The sequence below is a fragment of the Schistocerca gregaria genome, chromosome 2 (assembly GCF_023897955.1).
Source record: "Schistocerca gregaria isolate iqSchGreg1 chromosome 2, iqSchGreg1.2, whole genome shotgun sequence".
NCBI lineage: Eukaryota > Metazoa > Arthropoda > Insecta > Orthoptera > Acrididae > Schistocerca > Schistocerca gregaria.
The window spans coordinates 139,052,463-139,078,469 of NC_064921.1; the positions used below are offsets into that span (position 1 = coordinate 139,052,463).

Below are 26,007 nucleotides of genomic sequence, written 5' to 3' on the forward strand. Positions count from 1 at the left end.
TAAGCGAGTTAGAGCTATGAAAGGATTCTATATTCGTTTTATTTCTAATTTTTTTCGTACTACTAGTACTGAAAGTGTGTACAGGTGGTACCGTCCGTAGGCGAGATCTGTAATGATTAAAAGTTTAAATCGAAGGCCACCATGTCATTGTTCGCCCGTCTAGCAGTGCAGGAAGACGTGCCAGCCCCGGCACGAATCCGCCCGTCATGGCCAGCCTGTGGATGGATTTTAGGCGGTTTTCCATCTGCCTCGGAGAATGTGGGCTGGTTCCCCTTATTCCGCCTCAGTTACACTATGTCGGCGATTGCTACGCAAACACTGTCTCCACGTACGCATACACCATCATTACTCTACCACGCAAACGTTGGGTTGCACTCGACTGGAATGAGACGTTCCCAGGGCAGGGATGGGGGAGGGGCGGTTCCACTGGGGGCCGAACTCCACAATGACCCTGGGTTTGGTGTGGGGTGGCGGTGGGGTGAGTGGACTGCTGTAGCCTGTTGTCGGGTTGTGCACCACTGAGGGCTAATGTGGATACGAAGCCTCTCTGTCGTTTCTACGTCCCCAGTTCAATACATGTATACATATGTAGATGTCATTGTTCATGCAACCATCCATCTGTGTTAAGGTTTACAGTTTGTGTTGCACTAACTGTTTGGAAACCATTTAGGTTGTATGAAATATTTGATTTTTTTATGTATGTAGAAATGTAGGAGCACGCAAGGCAATACTGACAATATGATTTCTACTACAAGGTGGATTAAGGAGAGGCAGATCTGTCACACAGGATAGACTAGCATGGAGAGTTGCATCAAACCGGTCTTTGGACTCAAGAGTGACAACATCATGTATGTCTGAAATATTTTTGCTGAAGGGTTTTTGTAAAGACATGCAGAATTAAGTTATGAAAGTTTTTTGTGATTGGAAAGATCAAAGACTTTTTAAATTATTAGCTATGGCTTTTAAAATGGGTTGCGTTTCATGTTTATAATATTGCTCTTGCTATGAACTGTAACGTGGTGATACTACTGTGTTTATTAATAAATGAGAAATTGGAACCATGTCCAAACTCCCAGTGTGTTCTGTTTCCCACCACCTGCACTCCTACAGTATCAGAGAGGACCTCAATTTTTTCGAAGTTGGTATTGTAAGGCTGTGTCCTGATGTCACTGGTTTATCAAGATTTGTGTATTTCACATGATGTCTGTGTTCAGCCCAGCTGTTGGTTATGATGTGGATTTTCTCCTCTACTTAGTTTTTGCCACATTCGCATGGAATATTGCAGACACCAGGTTCTCTTAAAATCCAGCCAGTCTTTCACTGTGCGCAGCAAATTCTTCTTTTTCCGCGGAGATCGGAGTACTAGACTAATAACGTATTCACTTAATATGCGTCTAATTTTAGTTGCGCACCGCAGAATGGAGTGGGGCAGAGGAGGGGCATATCGTCGCTTTACCAATTTCATGCGTTTGCGGATACACATCTCTTGCTCCACATGACGTTACTGCGAGTAGAAGTTGGAATTCTAAGCGACTTTACCCAACCAATGCCAAGGTTAAACGTCAGTTTTAAAGTGTTACTGCGTGAAGTCAAGCTCCGGCACGCCAGTCGGGAACGATAGGGAAGGGATGGCTGTGAGAAGAAGCCAGCCAATCCCAGCTGACCGGACCTCCCTCCAGGTCAACGCGATAGCAGCGGCTCCTATGTGAAGCGGACAAAAAATGGTTCAAATGGCTCTGAGCACATTGCGACTTAACTTCTGAGGTCATCAGTCGCCTAGAACTTAGAACTAATTAAACCTAACTAACCTAAGGACATCACACAAATCCATGCCCGAGGCAGGAGTCGAACCTGCGGTCGTAGCGGTCGCTCGGTTCCAGACTGTAGCGCCTAGAATCGCTCGGCCACTCCGGCCGACCTGAAGCGGACATAAGCGCCGCGACCGACTAGTGACAGCACAGTTCAATTGCAGCTTCAAAATTGCCGATTTCGATAGTAACACTGACTTGGGATTGTTTATACTCGACAAGATTGCAGGGCGAGTCAAATGTCCTTGGACACCTTCATAAGTTGGAAGATTAAAGGGAAAATTGAAATGTGATAATGGGAACGTAGGTTTTCTGTGGGGCCGCAACTTTTGGAGTGTCATTCATGGCCGCCATCTTGAAATCCTCTATTTTGGATTCAAGTACTTTTTTGTTTTTTAAATGGTAAGCGGAGAGTATGACACATCAAATGACACTCGCTTCAGCTCTGGAATTTAGTGGTGTAATTTGTTTTTGTCTATCTTGTACAGTTTAGAGGTTATTAAAGTTCAAAGTTGGGAAATTACCTTCATATGACTAATACAACACATGTTCTACGTCTTGTGCATCCCCTGCAATGCACAACTGTAGTCGCCGTAACCACTCTGACTGCACACAGACGAGAGTGTCTCCTGCAATGTGGTCACAGGCGTGTTGCATGCGTTCCTCCAAGTGTCTCAAATCACGGATGCCCTCAGCACACACTATCTGCTTAAGATGATCCCATAGATAAAAATCAAGGGGCATTAAGTCAGGGGATCTGGGCGGCCACTCCAATGGACCACAGCGACCAATCCGCTTCCCAGGCAGTTGTTACTCCAACCATTCACGGACGCCAATGCCATAGTGTGGAGGGGCTCTATTGTGCTGAAAATAAGATGGGAAAATGACGTCAGAGTGCATTGTGGAAGGGAATAGAAGGTCCTGCGGTAGTATCAGATACCGTGGTGCAGTTAACGTGTTGCAAATGAATAATGACCCAATGATGTGGGTATCCCATATGCCACACCATAGCATCACCTTCGCTGGACTAGGTTCTCGAATTGGGCGAACCCAGTTCGGATTTGCGTCACTCCAGTATCAACAATTATGTCGACTATTCTCCCCGTTCAAAGTGAAATACGCCTCGCCGCTGAACAGTATGCCCTTGGCAAAAGAAGGATCCAGTCCGTGTTGTTCAGTAGCCCACAATCAGAACTCCAACCGGTGATCAGATCAACACTATGCCCTTGGCAAACGAAGGATCCAGTTCGTGTTGTTCAGTAGCCCACTGGCAGAACTCCAACCGGTGATCAGATCAACACTATGCCCTTGGCAAACGAAGGATCCAGTTCGTGTTGTTCAGTAGCCCACAGGCAGAACTCCAACCAGTGATCAGATCAACACTATGCCCTTGGCAAACGAAGGATCCAGTTCGTGTTGTTCAGTAGCCCACAGGCAGAATTCCAACCGGTGATCAGATCAACACTATGCCCTTGGCAAACGAAGGATCCAGTCGTGTTGTTCAGTAGCCCACTGGCAGAACTCCAACCGGTGATCAGATCAACACTATGCCCTTGGCAAACGAAGGATCCAGTTCGTGTTGTTCAGTAGCCCACAGGCAGAACTCCAACCAGTGATCAGATCAACACTATGCCCTTGGCAAACGAAGGATCCAGTTCGTGTTGTTCAGTAGCCCACAGGCAGAAATCCAACCGGTGATCAGATCAACACTATGCCCTTGGCAAACGAAGGATCCAGTTCGTGTTGTTCAGTAGCCCACAGGCAGAAATCCAACCGGTGATCAGATCAACACTATGCCCTTGGCAAACGAAGGATCCAGTTCGTGTTCAGTTGCCCACAGGCAGAACTCCAACTGGTGATCAGATCAACACTATGCCCTTGACAAACGAAGGATCCAGTTCGTGTTGTTCAGTAGCCCACAGGCAGAACTCCAACCGGTGATCAGATCATCCTCGTTTAGTCGATGTTGCATGTGGAGCTAGCAAGGATGCCACTTATTGGTGTGCAGTATCCGGACAACTGTGGTTTGGCTTATTCCACGTGCTAGGGCCATATGACGGTTACTTCGTTTAGGACTTTTCACAAACGACGCAACAACCGCAACTGCAGTTTCCTCGTTGGTGACAGTCCTTGGTCGCCCCCTACGCGCCCTATCGCGAACAGAGTCCGCCTCCCGGAATTTGGTGATCACGTGAACCACCGTGCTGTGCGATACCGTCTGTTGTAGTCAGCTGCTACTGTTCGGTAGCTGCGTTCCCCTGATATAAGGTTGATTTCGATCTTCTGTTCACGTGTCAGACCCATTTTAGATCGCCTGGAACAAAGAGACACATGAGTCGGTATTAAGGTATCTTTGAACATTAATAACTTCTAAACTGTACAAGATAGACAAAAAGAAATTACACCACTCAATTTTAGAGCTAAAGCGAGTGTTATTCGATGTGTCATACAACCTCCTTCCCATTTAAAAAAATGACTTGAATCCAAAAATGGCGGATATCAAGATAGCGGCCATGAATGACATTCACTCCAAAAGTTGCGGCCACACGTCAAGCCTATGTTCCCATCATCACAATTCAATTTTCCCTTTAATCTTCCAACTTACGACGGTGTCCAAGGACTTTGGACTCGCCCTGTATTTCGCATGTCGCCCTTAGCTTGCGACACATCTGTGCGATTGCAGAAGTTAAGAATTGTAGTTTTCTTGTAATAAAAGTCATTAATATGACGCACCTGAACGTTTGTATAGCGAACCGTGTATGCAGGCTTCCTAGACACTACATAAGAGAAGCAGACTTTGTTCCCACCATAGGTTAATCTGCTGATGAAGAAGACACTGTTCATCTGCAAAAGCTCGATTTTTAACTCCGATGTTAGGCGGTCTCATCAGCGCATCTTTTTTTTTTTCTTTATTGTTATTATCATACCTTGTACAGGTAGGCCGGCAGCGGCAAACTACGCCACTCTTCGACCATAGATAGGACAAACGATACATAAGGAGACATCGAAAACAGACATGGTGGATAAACAACAGTAGACATATAAAATTAAAATACACAGAGCCGTTCAAAATAAAAACGTTCAGAAATGTGTACACGGACATAGATGACAGAAACGACACACGCGAAAGATGGAGCACAAATGATGAAACACTGGAACACGAACGCAAAGGCACACACAAACACTAGGCAATGATCTCTGGTGTGCAAATGTTCACTAGTTGTGTACAAGTTTGGTGACCTGCCAAAGGGGAAAAGGTGGGGGAAGAGGGAGAGGGGGAGGGTGTAGATGCAGTGGCAGAGGAGTCGTGCATGGGAGGAAAGAAGGTGGGGAGAGGGGGTAAGAGGTGCCTGGGGGGAAAGGAGGGAGGGAGGAAGAGAGGAGTGAGAGAAGAGAGGGACACTGCCCTTGTAAAAAACACAGAGGGTGGAAGGGGAGGATCAAAGTTGGTAGGAGGGGTAGATGGAGGAGATGAGGGCATCATCAGGGAGGGGGAGTTGGCGAAAGCCACCTTGGGCAAGGGTATGTAGAGTGGAGAGATGGAAAGTGGGTGGGATGTGGGAATACAGGCACAGTAGCAGACGGGGGTGGGAAAGGATGGGAGAGACAAGTGGGTTAGGGGGATCAAGTTTGTGGGAGGAGTAGAGGATCCCTAACCGTTCGAGGAAAAGGAGCAGGTGTGGGATAGGAATAAGGTCATACAGGACCCGCGTGGGGGAGGGGAGGCGGATGCGATAGGCGAGGTGGAGCGTAAGGCGTTGTAGGAGTTGAAGGGATTAGTAGAAGGTAGGAGGGGTGGAGATCCAGGCGGGATGGGCGTAGCAGAGGATAGGGCGGATGAGGGTTTTATAGGTGTGTAGTATGGAAGGGGGGGGGGGGGGGTCCAGACCCCATGTGCGGCCAGAAAGGAGCTTGAGGAGACGGAGTCGGGAGCGTGCCTTGGCTTGGATTGCCCAGAGATGGGGGGTCCAGGAGAGGAAACGGTCAAGGGTGACGCCAAGGTACTTGAGGGTGGAGGTGAGGGTGATAGGACGCCTTCAATGCATGAGCGCATCAGCGAGAAGATTTTATACAGCGATGACGCCACGAAAAATAAAACGACGACGTCGAAGTAATGAAAAACTAGATAAGTTGCTTTAGGTGTGAATATGGAAGTAAACCTAAAGACGTAATTGGCAGCTAGGAGGCCAACACAAAAACAACAGTCTACTGCGAGTATTAATGATATAAATGTATAAGGAGTAACGAAATGTGAGAGCAGTATTATGCACGCGCTCGGGCATTAAAAGATGAATGGACGGTATCTCGTTACCATTACTAGTTTCGGGTCTTACCAGCAGATGGCCGGGCCAAGTACACACGGAGTGCGGCCACCTGACGCCAGACGCCGCCAGCGGCGCGCGGTCTTAGCGTGGCGTCGCGCGGTGGAGGGGGGTCCGCGGCGCGCGCCGTGACCCGCGGACAGTCTGCCTTGGGCGCCCGCTGGCTGCAGTCTCGCCGGCAACCGCAACAGCGGCGCCACGCTCGGACGCTGTCGCTACGCTACGCCACGCTCCCACGCCACGAGGCCGCATCGCGCCCATGCCACAGCCGTAGCTCCCACAAACCGTTGTCCACAGCAGTCGCCGCTCCCGCGTACAAGTGCATGTGCCGTTTCCTCTCGCCGACGTCCCTTTTCTCAGTTTTGTTTCCGATTTTTTATCCGCGGTTCGTGGGCTGCGCGAAAATGGTGAAGGGTGAAGTGTGCTACGTCACCCTGCTGCTGCTGTTGTGCGTGTGTAATTACGCCACCGTGGTCGGGAGCACGGTGCCCAGTGACGACAACGCCGACGATGTGGTGAAATCGTGCGCTGCGGTCAGACCCATCTTCGAAGCCAAAAACATTTCGGCTGACATCCCAGACACGCCCGTAAACGGTGAGTTGTCACCCCCACATACACGTCTTCATTGTTGCCGAAAGTCATGTGCTGCCTTTCCGTTTATTCTGGACAGAATATCTCAACCAGTTAGGAGTCACCAAAGTTGAGAAAAGGCATTCATCGCTAACTGATTAATCTAGATTATGACACGGCAAGTCTGCTTTTTTTCCGTAATATTGCTGTCATGAAATAAAATTGCTTGTGAATGCAACAACATGCTCGTTTTTAAAGCTTTATTTAAGCCAGGATGCGTTTCGGCCTTTCGCCCTCTTCAGTTGGCGTAATGCGTTTGTACATTCATCAGTACAATGTTTTTATCGGCTGCAATTTGAACGCTGTAACAAGGCCATCCAAATTCTTTTAGCTATTACGTTCCAGGAGTTGTATATTTATGTTTAATTAGTAGCTGCACCTATAGAATAAAAGTAACCTTTAGCTCATTTTTCCCCGCATTTATGTGTGTAGTATAAGCACTGCACGGTTGCACCGCTGCAGCGCAGCATCCGGGCCTGTGCCCCATTCATGCGTTTGTTTATATCCGAAATTACGTCTAAAGTCAGTTTCTCAGCTCTCTTACATATTCCGAACTAGATCTGACGTCATTTTTATAGATTTAGTATTGTAGACCTTTAAACTGTACGACTAAAAAGTTGCTTAACTGTAGAACGCTAAAGGAGAGAGAACGTTACATTGTTACTAAACCATCGTAAATTTTACTGATCCCTATTTTTATTAATAGAAGATTATAAATTATAGTGTATGCACTCCTGTGGTATGCCACATACAAATCACACTATCAATATCAGATTGGTGGGCAATGCGAATTGCTACCTCAACTGTAGTCGTAAATTTTACGGGGGTTTAGTAATCTACGGTTAACATCCATCGTAGGCCGACTCTAATAAGTCGCCATAGATTGTATTACAGATACTTTTTTAGTCGCAATATAAAATAACAGTTTTAGCAATTAAATTGACGTGTTACCTACGTAACGGAGTAGAGACGTAATGACTTAAGGAAGATGATAGTGTATATTGAATGTTACAAAAGTAATATTGCACATTTTCTATGGAAGAAGTAAGTTCACATATTTTACACTGACTTAATAAACGGACATATTGGACTAACGTAAATGCAATGTTTCAGCTGTCAACAATCGGATACCGGCAGAGCTGATTAACCGTTTATTCCCGGGGAAAGTGACTACAACTTCTTTTGTTTCTTGCTTTGTTGTACCAACATAAATGGGAAAAGCACATTTCGACCGTAAGAGAAGAGCGAATGACTACAGCTGATCGCTGAGTGTTCCCCGTTCGCAGCGCTCCGCGCTGGTTTAGCAGCGTATGAAGATTGAGAAGACTCAACATGAACATCGAAATCTCCCGTTCTCGTGTCTGAATTTACGATAATGCGTTCCTCGCCAGCGTTTCACGTCGATGATTTGCTTCTTTGTTAGCATTCACAGCCATGTATAATCTTCTAAATGATATTTACTCCACCATTAAACTGTCATTTTATTTTCTTCTGGCTGCGCTATGCCAATTTTGGCTTTGTAGCCATTTTCGAATGGTTCTGCAGTTAACATACACATTCCAGCGATATTACATTATTACAACAGTGAAATTTACACGATGAAATCTCCTATGGAGTTTGGACCGTACTTCTAATGGCTAACATACCAGTATTGTCCTTTCAAAATTAATCACGTTCTATGTCGCACAGGAACGCTATATTCATTACGTAATCTTACAGGGTCACGTCATGTTAAGGTTGTTTGAGTACTGTTTTAGAGTACTAAGTGACATTATCACATTTTTTATCGACAAATTTATACCAGGACCAAAGACATTTCTGCAATATCATTAGTAAAATAACCGTTCTCAGTTAGCTATTCAAGTAGCAATATCGGTAACAGGATATCTACTGTGTGAATTTTATTAATCGAAACAAGTTTACGAACAGCAAACAGGATTTTTATTATTTCATTGAATTAATATAACCTGTTACCAATGAAGGCTATTTAAAGACCTAACTGACAAAGATGTACTTTACGTATGATGTCATTACAGTAATATCTTTGTTTCTTATGTGAAATTATTGACAACCTACGTGCCTAAAATTTCAGTTTCGTACTCTGACATATCAAGTAAGTCACTTTAATAGCAACACTATATGCAGAAGGAACTAAAATAATATCGAAGTAGCGAAGGATTGTCATTTAGTGTTTTAACTTTTTTCGACACAATTCCCACGAAGGTATTGCAAAGAAATTTACGTTTTCAGGGTCCACCGGCATTCTCTAAACATTAAATACTCCTGCTGATTATCAGCAAAATGTTTGTAAAATCTAATTTGTTGATGAATTGTTCTGCAGTAGACAATACTTTATTTGTACCGAATGTGTTCCTGTTTATTATGTCCTATCGTCAGTCTTCAATATAACGGTCACGGTTTGGCCTATATTCATGTTAAAAGGGCGAGTTGAAAGCGAAAATTGGTAACAATTAGAGTTTCTCTTACACGACAGACGGACCCTTCAAATGAGGCGAAACGTGTCTGGTTGAAATAAAGACTTAATTGTAGTACTAACAGATGTTCTAACCAAAATATTCTTCGTTAAATGAGTACTGTGAGTAAATGACCATTGCACTAAAGGCTTTTTGTAAGATTTCGAATTTTTATCACGTTTAGAAATGGTTTTCCTTTGTTTTAAAAGCGTTCTTAAAACATGAAACAAGAGAATAGCAAATACTAAGTTCACATTGTGCCACACTCTTGAAATTTGTGATATTTATGTCAGCCATGCTTGATTCGGGTTTTCATTTAGATAAGAGATCTACAAGCGCATTTGTTTTGAAAGGCCTTTGTTATAAGCAAATACGGAAAATTTCGTACTTACGCCATATGATAACATACATTTGCCCACTTCAGTACAAAACACGTCAGGACACACAGGGGCTTTCATAATTAAATTTATTTGCTTTTAGCATATATGTTTTTCTTTTTTAATCTAAGAAACGTAATTTTCACTCACCTCAAAATAAAGGTTATTTACAGATGCGAGCAAAATGTGTGAATGGATGAGACCAGTTGTTGAAGGAAGAAACTTTATTTGCTGTAACTGGAAAAACCATATTTTAGAATCCTATCACAATGCACTATTTTATGTTTCTTGTTTTCGGCAAGTATATTGCTACTATCAGACCACTCTTGCATAAAAAGATACCCCAGTAATACCAAACAACGAGTTTGACAGTTTATGTACATAATGCTGTTTAGATCACGTACTGCATTTCCTTATTAAGACGTCTGGGCTAATTCCATCATCAGAACTTGTAAAACCAATTCATTGTCAACTGGAATAAAATCTATGCCAAACCGATACGTGAACGCTTAAGCGTAGCTTTTATTGCAGCTGGCACTGAACTTTGTTTTACAAGTTTTAGATTGATGATGGCATTAACCGACACGTTGTAATGTAAATAAGTATAATAAGCGATCGAGACTACTTTATTTGCAAAAAATCCACAGCCATCGCAGCAGATTTGTTGGTAAATTTGTTTCATTTACTAAAGTATGCGCTTGAAAGTCTCATCGAAAACTTCGTACAATACGGTCACAGACGCTGTACTGAAAATAGTGTACTTGTTTTAGACTATAACATAACAGAGTCCCACACTCAGGGATCGAGTGTAGGGAAGCAGATGCAGAAATCGTGCCGCGCTGTCCTGAACCATAACCTAGTGGAGGTGGTTTGCCATTGCCTACCTCTGAAATGTAGAATTTCAGAAGTGGATGTCTACGATGCGTGCTTCTACGGTGTACTGGTGAGTTTGTGTTGTTATGGATGAACGGAAGGGAGAAACCTGGTATCACCACATACCCTATTCGTCTCGTGTATCACCAAGGGGACCATGTTTGCTATGTTGTCACTAACGCTCCCTAATCTTCATACAGGCCATGCACCCAACACTGTTGCTAACAAGATCCAATTTCCTGCAGATCTAACACTAGCTTATTAATCAGGAAAGAGCGTGAAAGACCTTCGGCCACAGATTGACACATTACACATTTTGTGATTTCTTCAAGAACTGGGGACTGAAGCCATATGCATCTGAAACTGAGATAAATGCTTACCATCTTTATAACTCTATGGCAAATTGAGACTGTTACTCCTGAACATGTCATACCCAAATTACTTTAAGACAGTTTTGAATCGGCCATTGCTTTTAAGAACCACTCACAAAATGCAAAAAAAAAAGTGAACACCACAACATCAGAAAAATAGATGGATCAGGAAGGGGTGCAGAGGCAAATACTCTTCATACTGCTACGTTCGCTACGGCAGAGTTCTGTGCTCCAGTATGGGAAAACAGTGGACAGGGCAAAGTGATGTTAAAGTAAAGCAAGCAATGAAAATAATTAGTAGCGCTACTAAATCAACTCCACTGCCTGTATTTTGTAATACTGCACCAACATCAATTATACGAGAAACAGCAGCTGTAGGAGCTCCGGATATGTGCTACTCATCAGAACTCACTTCTGTATAACCGGTTACAGAATATATACCTGCCGGCAGAAAACCAGCCTGGCCAACGTAAGATCCGCTGTATATACAAGGTGTTACAAAAAGGTATGGCCACGGCCAAACTTTCAGGTAACATTCCTCACACACAAAGAAAGAGAATATGTTATGTAGACATGTGTCCAGAAACGCTTACTTTCCATGTTAGAGTTCATTTTATTACTTCTCTTCAAATCACATTAATCATGGAATGGAAACACACAGTAACACAACGTACCAGCATGACTTCAAACACTTTGTTACAGGAAATGTTAAAAATGTCCTCCGTTAGCGAGGATACATGCATCCACCCTCCGTCGCATGGAATCCCTGATGCGCTGATACAGCCCTGGAGAATGGCGTATTGTATCACAGCCGTCCACAATATGAGCACGAAAAGTCTCTAGATTTGGTACCAGGGTTGCGTAGACAAGAGCATTCAAATGCCCCCATAAATGAAATTCTAGAGGGTTGAGGTCAGGAGAGCGTGGAGGCCATGGAATTGGTCCGCCTCTACCAATCCATCGGTCACCGAATCTGTTGTTGAGAAGCGTACGAACACTTCGACTGAAATGTGCAGGAACTTCATCGTGCATGAACCACATGTTGTGTCGTACTTGTAACGGCACATGTTCTAGCAGCAGCACAGGTATGAAATCGTGATAACGTGCTCCATTGAGCGTAGGTGGAAGAACCTGCGGCCCAATCAAGACATCACCAACAATGCATGCCCAAACGTTCACAGAAAATCTGTGTTGATGACGTTATTGCACAATTGCGTGCGGATTCTCGTCAGCCCACACATGTTGATTGTGAAAATTTACAATTTGATCACGTTGGAATGAAGCCTCATCCGTAAAGAGACCATTTGCACTGAAATGAGGATTGACACATTGTTGGATGAACCATTCGCAGAAGTGTACCCGTGGAGGCCATTTAGCTGCTGATAGTGCCTGCACACGCTGTACATGGTACGAAAACAACTGGTTCTCCCGTAGCACTCTCCATACAGTGACGTGGTCAACGTTACCTTGTACAGCAGCAACTTCTCTGACGCTGACATTAGAGTTATCGTCAACTGCACGAAGAATTGCCTCGTCCATTGCAGGTGTCCTCGTCGTTCTAGGTCTTACCCCGTCGCGAGTCATAGGCTGGAATGTGCCGTGCTCCCTGAGACGCCGATCAATTGCTTCGAACGTCTTCCTGTCCGGACACCTTCGTTCTGGAAATCTGTCTCGATACAAACGTACCGCGCCACGGCTATTGCCCCGTGCTAGTCCATACATGAAATGGGCACCTGCCAACTCCGCATTTGTAAACATTGCACTGACTGCAAAACCACGTTCGTGATGAACACTAACCTGTTGATGCTACGTACTGATGTGCTTGATGCTAGTACTGTAGAGCAATGAGACGCATGTCAACACAAGCACCGAAGTCAACATTACCTTCATTCAATTGGGCCAGCTGGCGGTGAATCGAGGAAGTACAGTACACACTGACGAAACTAAAATGAGCTCTAACATGGGAATTAAGCGTTTCCAGACACATGTCCACATAACATATTTCCTTTATTTGCGTGTGAGGAATGTTTCCTGAAAGTCTGGCCGTACCTTTTTGTAATACCCTGTATATATGTTGACTCGTTCGACAACTGGATATTCAGTTATAATATTTACGAGTGTTTGTTTTTTATATTATGCTTTTTTATGTTACGTCCCCTTACGTATATTTAATCATTTATATAAAAATGTAGTGACCATGTTTACCAGAGGAATAAAATAGTAACAATGCTAAGGCAGCCGCAGAGAAAGACAGGCCTTTGCGCATACGCCACAGGACGCGACACTTCAGGTTTTGCAACTGCCAGCAGCCGTCTACGGCGGAGAGCAGGTAACTATTTAACAGATGTTAAATGGTTCGCAACAGCACGTTTAAATGAGTGCAAGCTCTCTATAAAACATGACAGACTTCAGACCTTTAGTGGGTACCTTTTCAGTTACATATTGATTTCCCACGGGCCCTGCACGGACCCGAGCGTTCGCGACGTGTGGCAGACAAGCCGAGTAGTGTGATGCCGTAATTTCATTTCAGGGCCCATGTTCCTCGTGTGCCCCGACTGCATCCAAATGACGTCACTGGTAAAAGCTGACGCGGTAGCCGGGCGAGCCGTCCGGCTGTACAAACAAGCGAATCGGACCTACTAGTCACCACTGATTTCGTTCAAATTTATGCTATATGCAAAGCTTGCTCAGAAATCAAAGCGACAAAAGAGCTCCAGATAGCCAAGTGCGTAGAAAAATAGAATTTTTGAGTGCGGTCAGGAGCATAGTTCCAAGTAGCACTGTGCTTGGGTAGCTCAGAGGTAGTGCACTTGCCCGCGAAAGGCAAAGGTCCCGAGTTCGAGTCTCCGTCCGGCATAAAGTTTAGCCGGCTCGGTAGCTCAGCGTGTTCGATCAGAGAGCTAGGTGGCCTCTGTAATAAAAAAAAACCTGAGTGGAAGGATCAATAAACGAAGTTTAACGACCGCAACGACCAAACCCAACGATTAAAACAAAAAAGTAGCATTGGCACAGTGCAAATAAATACTGCAAATAAACCGAAATGTTAATATAAAGTAATCAACTCGTGTGCTAGAACTCTTTCGGGAAAATTATTGCCAACAGTCTACGTATGCCTACAAGAGAGTACTATCTGTTTTGAACCGAGGACTCCAAACACTGTGGATGATAAGGCGCCAGAACGTAGAAATATCGCCATAACTTCCTCAAAATCTGAGAAATTTAAAACAGCGTTATACGAAAAAAAAGTTGATTCGTGATGAAGCCATACGTGCAGAACAACAAATTCTTCTGTTAACTGACTCGAGAGGCAGACAACAAATTCACAGTTGTATGACGACATACTTCATGGTCAGGTAGAATCGCCACTGTGTAGTATTAACGTGGTTCGCCGCCAACTCACTCCGCCGGTACAGCTCTGCGAGGTCAGCTAAGGTATTGAATTTTATAAAAAAGCTTCCAAACTGCTCTTATCTCGCCGAGACAAAAAAAGAATCACATCCCGAAAAGAGTACATCAAAACAGATTCCACTATACATCACCAGTTATCCTCGCCACTATTTGGCGACATGAAGCGTTACGCACGTTTTGCTGCCGAACTGTGCGATGACAGCGAACGTTTTACGAATGTAAACCAAGTTAGATTTTTATAGAAACTTTAAAACGACCATGTCGGGTATTTGGTTGATTTGGGGGAAGAGACTGAACAGCGTTGTAAAAATGCGACGTTTATAACGTGTGCAAGATGCCGAAAAAGTTACTGCTCCCCCTACAGAGAATAACTCTCCAGCGCTTTTACGTCAACAACTGTAAAATGTTAACAGTATCTAATTTTATGGACAAAGTTCTCGTGGACGCCTTATAATCCCTCATGCTCTTACGTAAATATTAACAAATGCAGTATACTGAGCTTCATCCCGGTTCATATGCATTGCAAGTAAAGAATGAGTTGAAAGTAAAAAAAAAAAAAAAAAAAAAACAATAAAAGAAATGGATGTTTCCCTCTTTCGGACTCGACCCTACGGCCCTCAGATGTAATACTGCACCAACATCAATTATACGAGAAACAGCAGCTGTAGGAGCTCCGGATATGTGTTCTCTTTCCACTGCACCAACCACCACCTGGAAACAAACACAAATGCCTGATGCTGCACCCGACCCGCACCATAAATGCTATTTTCTCTCAAGGCTTGGACATCTGGAGCTCCCACTTTTGTCACTTTCATTTCTGGCCAAGACATGTGTATACCTTGAATATCGGCGATATCTTGAGCTGCCGCTTTTTTAGTGCTGTCCGAGCGAAGCCATGGTAGATGACTGGCATAATGTAAAACAAAGAACTCAACAGAGATTGGGGACCGTAGACATGGAGATTAGACTGATTATACAACAACACATAAGACAACATACTTCATATATACACTTTACTATCTCGTGTTAAACAAGAAAAGGGCTTCGTATATTTGACGATCAATATGATACAACCGACCAGGGGCACGTGTTGATCCAACTGCACACGCCCCACACCATTACAGAGTCTCCACCAGCTTGAACGGTGCCCTGCTGACAGGCAGACAGGCAGGGTCCATGGATTTATGACGTTGTCCCCATACCCGTACACGTCCATCCGCTCGATGCAATTTGTAACGAGACCTGTCCGGCCAGACAATCTGTTTCCAGCCATCAGCAGTCGAATGTCGATGTCGACGGGCCCGGGCGTGCCGTAAAGCATTGTGCCGTGCAGTAGTCAAGGGTACATGAAGCCCTTCGGCTTCGAAAGCCCGTATTGATCATGTTTCATTGAGTGCCTCGCACGTTGACACTTGTTGAGCGCCCAGCACTTAAATGTGCAGCAGTTTCGCGGAAGTGTTGCACTTCTGTCATCTTGAACGATTCTCTTCAGTCGTCGTTGGTCCCGTTCTTGCAGGTTCTTCTTTCGGCCTCAGTGGTGTCGGAGAGTTGATGTTTCACCGGATTCCTGATATTCACCGTAACCTCGTGAAATGGTCGTACGGGAAAACCCTCACGTCATCACTACATCGGAGATGTTGTGTGCCATCGCTTGTGCGCCGACTGAGACACCACGTTCAAACTCAATCAAATGTTGTCAGCCTGTCATTAGATTAGATTAGTACTTGTTCCATAGATCATGAATAAGACACGTCGTAATGATGTGGAACATGTCAGGCTAATAAAAGGTGTCTATACAAGATATTACATTAGACAAGATATTACATGACACTCAATACTTTTAATTTTTTTGTGGGTAATTTCCCACTTACTATATCCAAAAATCCATCTAATGAGTAGAAGGAGTTGCCATTAAGAAATTCTTTTAGTTTCCTTTTAAATGCTATATGGCTATCTGTCAGACCTTTGCTGCTATTAGGTAAGTGGCCAAAGACTTTTGTGGCAGTATAATTTACCCCCCTTCTGAGACAAAGTTAGATTTAACCTTGAGTAGTGAAGATCATTCTTTCTCCTAGTGTCGTAGTGTCGTAGCCACGTACACTGCTATTACTTTTGAATTCGTTTCGGTTGTTAATAACAAATTTCATGAGTGAATATATATATTGTGAGGCTACAGTGAAGATTTCTAGCTCTTTAAATAAGTGTCTGCAGGATGATCTTGGATGAGCTCCAGCAATCATTCTGAGTAAACGCTTTTGTGAAATGAACACTCTTTTACTCAATGATGGGTTACTCCAGAATATGATGCCACACGACAGCAGAGAATGAAAATAGGCGTGGTAAGCTAATTTACTCAGATGCATATCGCCAAAATTTGCAATTATCCTAATAGCAAAAGTAGCTGAACTCAAACGTTTCAGCAGATCCTCAGTGTGTTTTTTCCAATTCAACTCCTCATCAATGCATACACCTAGAAATTTTGAATATTCTACCTTAGCTACCGATTTCTGAACGAAGTCTATATTTATCAATGGGGTCTTTCCATTTACTGTGTGTTAATTACAGCAGCAGTAACCGATCTAACAACTGCGCCAGGTGCATTCAAGTTCTAAGGCCTCCGAGCTTTTTTCTCCGGACTGGAAAGAGATAGAAACATGCGCATTGTTTTAAAATGAGGCCGCGTTCATTGTCAATACGTCCCAGAGATGGCAGCACCGTACGGCAGATGGAATTTTACCGCCAGCGGCGAGAATGAGAACTCTTTTGAATACTTAAAATGGCGACGTTTTCCTTACTTGAAAAGCGTGCAATCATTCGTTTTCTGAATTTGCGTGGTGTGAAACCAATTGAAATTCATCAACAGTGGAAGGAGACATGGGGTGATGGAGTTATGGATGTGTCGGAAGTGCGTTCGTGGGTGCGACAGTTTAATGAAGGCAGAACATCGTGCGACAACAAACCCTAACAACATCGGGCTCGCTCAAGCCGGTCTGACGACATGATCGAGAGAGTGGAGAGAATTGTTTTGGGGGATCGCCAAATGACTGTTGAACAGATCACCTCCAGAGTTGGCATTTCTGTGGGTTCTGTGCACACAATCCTGCATGACGACCTGAAAAATGCGAAAAGTGTCATCCAGGTGGGTGCCACGAATGCTGACGGACAACCACGTGGCTGCCCATGTAGCATGTTGCCAAGCAATGTTGACGCGCAACGACAGCATAAATGGGACTTTCTTTTCGTCGGTTGTGACAATGGATGAGACCTGTATGCCATTTTTCAATCCAGAAACAAAGCGCCAGTCAGCTCAATGGAAGCACACAGGTTCACCGCCACCAAAAAATTTCAGGTAACCGCCAGTGCTGAAAAAATGATGGTGTCCATGTTCTGGGACAGCGAGGGCGTAATCCTTACCCATTGCATTCCAAAGAGCACTATGGTAACAGGTGCATCCTACGAAAATGTTTTGAAGAACAAATTCCTTCCTACACTGCAACAAAAACGTCTGGGAAGAGCTGTGCGTGTGCTGTTTCACCAAGACAACGCACCCGCACATTGAGCTAACGTTACGCAACAGTTTCTTCGTGATAACAACTTTGAAGTGATTCCTCTCATGCTCCCAACTCACCCGACCTGGTTCCTAGCGACTTTTGGCTTTTTCCAACAATGAAAGACACTCTCCGTGGCCGCACATTCACCAGCCGTGCTGCTATTGCCTCAGCGATTTTCCAGTGGTCAAAACAGACTCCTAAAGAAGCCTTCGCCGCTGCCACGGAATCATGGCGTCAGCGTTGTAATGAAATGAAATTTCATGTGACGAGGGCCTCCCATCGGGTAGACCGTTCGCCTGGTGCAAGTCTTTCGACTTGACGCCACTTTGGCGACTTGCGCGTCTATGGGGATGAAATGATGATGATTAGGACAACACAACACTCAGTCTCTGAGTGGAGAAAATCTCCCACCCAGCCGGGAATCGAACCCGGGCCCTTTGGATTGATAGTCTGTCGCGCTGACCACTTTTTTTTTTTTAATTTTCCGCCCAGCGTAGGACTCGAACCCACGACCCTGGGATTGAGAGTATCAGGCTCTACCGACTTTTTTTTTTTACCTTTGCCTTTCGCGGGCAAGTGCTCTACCAACTTTTTTTTTCCCCCTAGACCATTTTTTTTTTTTTTGGACGTTTTGATTCTTAAATTCTTTTGTTGTTACATAGCTCCGTTTATTTGGGTTTTCATTTCTGTGAGACAACTATGTGGTATCTCGCCTGCTCTCACTATTCATCACATTTACTTGAGACGGTAATGTATTCTTACCACACGACTCATACTCTAAACCATTGCGCAGTATGACATCTGCCAAGCCTACAGAAAGAAAACAAACACTTCAATAGCAGGACGGACAGTCCATAATTTTGTGAAAAAATAAAAATAAATAGAACACGAGAGATGTGAACCCGGATAGTCGGAATAGCAATCCAGCACCATCCCATTTTTTTTTGAGAATGCATAAAAAAAAACAAGGCAGCCATGCGCAAAAAGTTGCCAATAAAGTGAACTAAAAAGGGCCATCTTGCTCGCCGCGGTCACATTGCTAGGCGGGCGGCCAGGAACGGGCGGTCGTCATTACATTGGACATCACCAGCCACCAATCGTTGGAGCGCCCGGGGCCGCTGCACACAGTCAGAGACTGTTTCTGTTACCATAGGGGACTCGTGGAAAGATCACATCTACAAGTTAATGTCTTCTCACAACCGGCACACCCCAGCTGGGTGGTGGGTCCATGAATGACGAACCCAAATAGTTCGCAAAAAGGTTCCGGTAATCCTGTCTGTTCGTTAAGACCAGAAACTCGTCGATCATATAGTACCATAAATCGAGGACGTCTTTGTCTCCATCGCGGTATATGTAGTGTATCGCCATTCCTCGTACCCAATTAACCGCATTCATCCGGGTCATAGGGAAATAGACAGCGTCGGGATGAAAGAGTTCTTGGGGTAAAATCGAAACGTAGGGGCGGCGGAGCAGGAAAGCCAGGATCTGGCGGATCAGTTTCCAGCACTCACGCGCGGGGCCACAGTTCAGTCTATGTTCGTACGTGTCTAACGTCGTGCAACGGGGGCACACAGGGTCGTCAATTAGGTGAATGGCATGCAGCCGTTGTCGGGTTGGAAGTTTCTCGTTAACACTCAGCTACCGGGGCGGACGTCAGCGTTGTGTAGAATGTGTACGTCTGCAGGGAGATTACGTCGAGAAGTAACGCCAGTTTCATCGATTTCGGGTGAGTAGTTATTTAGAAAAAAAAAAAAATCGGAGGCCTTACAACTAGAATGCACCTCGTGCTTGTTGTCTTATGTAGGCGTTGCCGATCGCAGCGACGTATTCTGCGTTTTTACATATCTCTTTATTTGAATACGGATGTCTGTACCAGTTTATTTGGGGCTTCAGTTTATAACAGTTAACATTGATGAATAAACGGGAGAAACAGGCAGTAACAAGGAAGCTGGGGGATTAAAAATTGGTACAATACGGGAGATCCCTCAAAACACGTGGCGTACAAATGCTAGACGCGGTCCCGCCGGACTGCAGCGTACAGCCGGGAGCCGCGCCGCCAGGCGGTCTGTTTTCGCGGCGCTGTCAGTCAGTGCCGGCGGCGCCTGTACAGCGCGGCGGAATGCGCGCGCGTTGGCAGCGATTTCGCTTTCTTCGGAATGCGCCGTGGGCCGCGCCGCCCACGTGGCCGCTTCCTGCGGCCGCCCTCTCTGCAGGCTCCGTGCAGAGTCCGCCACCCGCCGGTCTGCTCGCCAGCTTGGCGGCCGGCGCTGGCAGCAGGCCCGTGCCTTGTTGCATTTATTTCTCGCCGCGGAAGGTCGACGGTCGAAGCTCGACAGCCAAACTTAACGCTACCGTTTCGGGAGCCGTTGTGTGGGGAAAAGCAGCAGCACCTGCGCATAGCGAAAGCCTGTCGTTCGTTTCCAGATATTCCTTCTGTTGTGCACATAGTTCCGCGTAGTCAGCGCGTACACAACCTTCCCAATAGATTGGTTGGTTGGTTGTTTGGGGGAAGAGACCAAACTGCGAGCCCAATAGAGCGCGCCCCGCTAAGGACAACAGCGCAGGCGCAGCCCTCGTCCGTCTCCGTACTACGAGATGGCGCTGTCTTAGAGAGGGACCAAATTCTGCTTCCGCCGATCCGCGTATTAATATGTAATGCAGTCAGTGAGATAGCTGCTAACGTAGAACTTTTTCTCCTCGTGGATCACACTCGCGCAGTGATACCTCAACGCTCGAGGTATTATAACGAGTGTACAGCCCTCCGATTAGTCAGTCTGAATCAGTCTGCAGTCAAGTTTCAGTCTGCGCCTAATAAGATTACCATATTCCTGTACATAGCCAGGAAGATAAATGTATAGACACTTTGTCAAGTATCAGAGATATATGAGAATAAGATTAACGTACCAAGACCAAAGGAACTTCAGAATGTCAATTGTAAACAGCATCCAGAATCAAATTACGTAATATTTAAGCTTTTTATTATTTTAATAAATGTGTGTGAAAATTAATCAAGTTCTTCAATCTGCTACTATTAGCGTGCAAGTGGCATTTCTATCGTCTGACCTAACGGCAGAAGATAAACATGCCACGATAAGACCACGAGACATACTGCTGACACTCGCCTACGTCGTTAGAGCGACAAGTCAAATAATGTGATGGTGTGTTTACCGAAGGTCTTACAGTACGCACACCACACCTTCATCGAAGAAGTGCCTGTTCCAGAATTTGAAAAAAAGAAAAATTTCCAACTTAGAAGTAGATCCTCGGTGTAGCGAAACACTTTAATACACTTAATAAAAGGAGATCCAGATAGCTTACAAATTATGTTATTTTCAGTGTACGCTGCTACAATAGCTGCATATTCAGCTATCACGTACACTAGGCGACATAAGTCAGGGGATAGCGATACTCACATAACAGATGTCGCTAGTATCGCGTACACAACGTATAAAAGAGCAATGCATTGGCGCAACTGCCATTTGTACTCGGGGGGGGGGGGGGGGGGGGTTTATTTGAAAAGCTTTCCGACGTGATTATTATCGCACGACGAGAATTAACAAAAAAAAAAAAATCGTTCAAATGGCTCTGAGCACTATGGGACTTAACATCTGTGATCATCAGTCCCCCAGAACTTAGAACTACTTAAACCTAACTAACCTAAGGACATCACACACATCCATGCCCGAGGCAGGATTCCTACCTGCGACCGTAGCAGTCGCGCGGTTCCGGACTGAGCGCCTAGAACCGCTAGACCACCGGGGCGGCGAGAATTTAACAGACTTTGAAGTCGGAATGTTAGTTGGAGCTAGACGAATGGTATATTCCCTTTTGGAAATCGTTAGGGAATTCAATAATCTGAGACAGTGTCAAGAGTCGGTATAGAGTAACAGATTTCAGGCATTACAATAACTTCACCTCGGAACTCTTCAATTTGGCCCGTGCTTGCATATAACAATATGGCAACTGTGAGACGCCCTGATGCAAAATACCCTGTCATTTGTTTACTTATTTATTCCCCAAAAGTATTTTAGGTGAAAATTATAACCATGATCTTCTTTAAATCTAAAACATGGATAGGTGTACAAACAGAGTAACTCAGTATTACATTTTTACTGTTCGTTTTTTGAAATATAGTTTTGTATAGATACTTTCATACTACCTTATTTACTGTATGTTATGGCATTGTTGTCGCTGTTTGTGGGATATTTTCAAAACACCCATCATGATCATCAAACATCCACGAGAACGGAATTATAAGTTGTTTGCTTACAACTCTAAGTCAATAGTCCTCCGATTACTTTGTCTTTGATGGATAAATGCAGACAACTACTTTTTTCCTACAAACTGCACGTTCTGAGTAACAAGTGGTTTTGGTTAGTGCTGTCATCTATTGGGTATTGGCTGAAACATCAACACTGTGGCGTCTCCCACCTACTGGCATCTTAGAGCGAATTATCTACATATTTATGTGCGTTTTACATCTTCTAGACCAATTTCAATCAGACTCGGTACACACATCACTTTCTATCTGGAGAAAACCATTGGTGAGAAAGAACGATCTACATCCCATACTGCTGAGGGTGAAGAGGGCGTATCTTAGAAGCGTAACTGAGGAACGTATTGAGCAATCTCAACCAAATTTTATGTATATTCAGTCTTTGTGTAGGAGTACTGTAAAGTTAATTTGCCTCTACTAACCGTAGGCGGCCGGAGTGAGCAGCATGGCCACGCCAAAACTTTGGATAACGATTGATATCAATATCGAGCCCATTTTATACGCGGTGTCCAGGTTCATTGGTGATAATCACCGACCTGTTCATATCCCATGAACACAACGATGACAGTTGTTTTTGGAGCGTTGTTTATAACTTGAAATAAGTGTAGCTTCTAAAACTCTACGTCTTTTCATTTGAACCTTATCTTCTGCAGTAAACAAACTTTCAAAAAGAAAGGAGTGAATAAGAAGAAAGGAGATTAATACGTGCCATAGTAAAGATGCCCACAACTTTTTGCATGCTTGAAGCTAAGCCAGAGTTAGTTTCCTCACGATTCAGATGAAACTGCAGTGTGAAATTTGCTGCAGATACAGATGAAACATGTGTCCAAATACCTGCGACACGAGTGAAGCTGCGAGGAAAATCTAATGGCCATCCCGTGATAACCTGTGACTTCACTCTACCAAATAATTTAAATCGTTTTACAATTATTTATGTATCTGTCGTTTTCGAATCCGTGCCACGGTCGAACGTAACAACTGTGTTGTGAGCTTCTACGGTAAAGCCATTTCCAGAAACAGTATAATACTTTATTATTGTGATATGTTTATGTTCTAAGTCTGAAAGTTAGGTTTCTCGTAGAGTCCTGAAGTTGTGGTTTTGATTTAATGCTGAGCTACGTGAGTACTACACGCCTCGGCAGTTTTCCAGTATTTTTAGGAGCAGTCTCTATGAAAGCTGCAGTTTCCCACTGCCTTACCAATAAAGTGGAGTCTACCGTTTGCATGAGGTACAGTTGTGACACTGTAGCCGTCCAATTCAATCTCTCCAAAGCTAAATTTTTAACTGATAGGTTCGTCATATAGTAACATCCAGCTGTGACTCATTCATACTTTAAGTAAAGATTTTTAAGTTTTGTACGTTCTTAATTTCAGATTTATCGGGTAATGAAAGCATACAGATGTTTGCTCTGCGAACAGCCTTTTATGTGTGGGCAATCAGCTCAGGCCTGCTACGTATCCATCGTGCCGTCACGACACTTGTACGAACTGCCGGTAAGTTTCTTCAGAACTGCACCATTTAGAGCAGATTTCATATTACCCCAAATGTAACGCTATCAACGGCGTATCCGAATGGGACTTTGCTAGCCATCAGGGCTCAGTTCGAAACTGGACTCATCACTGAAGACAATTTTACTTCAGTCAATGAGATTCCAGGTAATGACTGTCGCCCGCCTTGCGGCTCGACCGACAAACAGGATTTTTTTTTTTTTTTAATGATTAAAATGGCTCTGAGCACTGTGGGACTCAACATCTGTGGCTATCAGTCCCCTAGAACTTAGAACTACTTAAACCTAACCAACCTAAGGACATCACACACATCCTTGCCCGAAGCAGGATTCGAACCTGCGATCGTAGCGGTCGCGCTGTTCCGGACTGTAGCGCCTAGAACCGCTCGGCCACCGTGGCCGGCCAGGAATGATCGTCTGGGGTGCCATTTGTTTTCATAGCAAGACCCCTTGGGTTGTCAGCTGTGACCCTTACAGCACAGCCATACGTCGACGATATCCTACGCCCCGTTTTGTTGTCCTTTATAGCAAGCTTTCGTGGGCTTACATTTCAGCAAGATAATGCCCGCCCGGCGACAATTTGTGCTGCTTGCCTTCGTGCTTGCCAAACCCTACCGCGGCCAGTAAGGTGATCGGATCTCTCCTCAATTGAGAATGTTTGGAGTATTATGGACGAGACCCTCAAACCAGCTCGGATTTTGACAATATATACGGGAACTGGGTAGAATTTGGCGCGGTATCCCTCAGGAGGACATCCACCAAATGTATCAGTCAATACCAGGCGGAATAACTGCTTGCATATGGGCCATAGATGAACCAACGAGTTATCGTCTTGCCAGTTTGTCAATTTCTTTCCCTCGAATAAATCATTGAGTTTTTTTCTGAAATTATAACCATCTGATCATTTTTTCTTTCTACATGTATATCACGTCTACCGATTTCCGTCCCATTCTGATAATTCCTTCACGGTGCGTCGCTGTTGTTTTCTCTCCCTAGTGTATATCTTGAAGGCAACAAAAATCAGATTGGTCGTAAAATGAAACGTTACACGCGAGCGGAAGACACCATGTTATTAGTTGAAAATATGTCGAATTTCATATGATAGTAGAAAGCTAAAAGTAATTACGTTCTTGGTCCTTGTAGCGCATCAATAGCGAGCATTAACGTAAACGGAACGGAAAATATTAGAGTGTAACAATTCTTTCAGAGTGAGCTCATTAAGAGATGGAAGTTGACAGTGTCTAAGATAAAAATTCGTCCGCTGCTAATTGAAAGGTACATCTTGGCTTTCCGTCGGAGTTATTACATAACAGCTAATTAATTACTATCTCTTAAAAGCATCTGTTTAAAATATTCACCGTGACAATCTCATGAATTGTGAAAACAAATAGTAGGGTGCATATTGATCGTAATTTTAGATGAGTGCTATTCTCCCCCCCCCCCCCCCCCCCCCTCCCCCCTCTGTACGGCTGCCGTCGATTTACCAGCACGGCTGTCGAAATTCGAAACAGTATATTTTATGTTCGCTATAGTAACTTCCTATCGGGAACGACTGTCTCTAACTTTTAAAGTTATTAGCTGTAGTCGAGATTCACTCAAGGCATAATATTTCTAGTTGTTTCTGAGGGAACTTAAAGGTTGTCTCAGTAGTTAATTTGTGAACTACTCCATTGCAAATACTTTTAATTCACCTGCCATTACAAATCACCATTACAATTTTTAAGACATCATTATCGGTACACTGTGTGAACATATACATTATTCATGTCGAAAACCATGAAGCACTCCTTCAGTACCCACTGAAAGTCCATCGTTAACATTTTCACTGTCTTGACAAACCTGCCGTAAGCGACTCCTCGCAAAACGTACGGCTCTCACGCCACATGAAACAAGGAACCCTAAAAAGTGCAGTGGCAAGACCTTTTCACCCTACGGCAGCCATTATTTCTTGAGTTGTTCAAGTCAGTGATTCATTTAATGGTAATAAGGTATTATACTGACTCGTTAAGCTAAACCTAATGTAAAAAGAGCAAAACATACGGTGTGCTTTAAGTGACGTACGCAGATTGGTTTCCCGCTTCTCTTTAACGACTGCTGTTACGACAGCACGGCTTCCAAATACGGCGGCAGCTGCTTTACTTGGACGGAACGATAAATACACGGCCGGGCGGGTCTCATTGCTGGAAAAGCCAGCGCGTGTCCAAAGGAAACAATTGTCTGAGTAATTGAGACAGTAAACCTCGAACGACCGTGTGGACGTGAAGGCAAACGCATGGGTGGGCAATGGTGACTCGTGAAAGCAACTGAACAACACGTATTTTCTCTGCTGCTTCCCTAATGAGTTTTCTAAGACCCCCTCACAAAAGAATTTATTACATATCGTTCCTATATGCTGAAAGATGTATTTCT

General features: G+C 44.3%; 1 protein-coding gene across 1 annotated transcript in view; it reads left to right on the forward strand.

Moving 5' to 3' along the window:
- The first annotated feature begins 6,275 nt into the window (after positions 1-6,275).
- The window catches only part of LOC126336521 (glypican-5-like), a 1,532,390-nt gene continuing 1,512,658 nt past the window's right edge, over positions 6,276-26,007 (forward strand). The window contains exon 1 of the mRNA XM_050000310.1: positions 6,276-6,724. Coding sequence (XP_049856267.1) covers positions 6,454-6,724 — 271 coding nt within the window. The 5' untranslated portion in view covers positions 6,276-6,453. The remainder of the gene's footprint in view (positions 6,725-26,007) is intronic.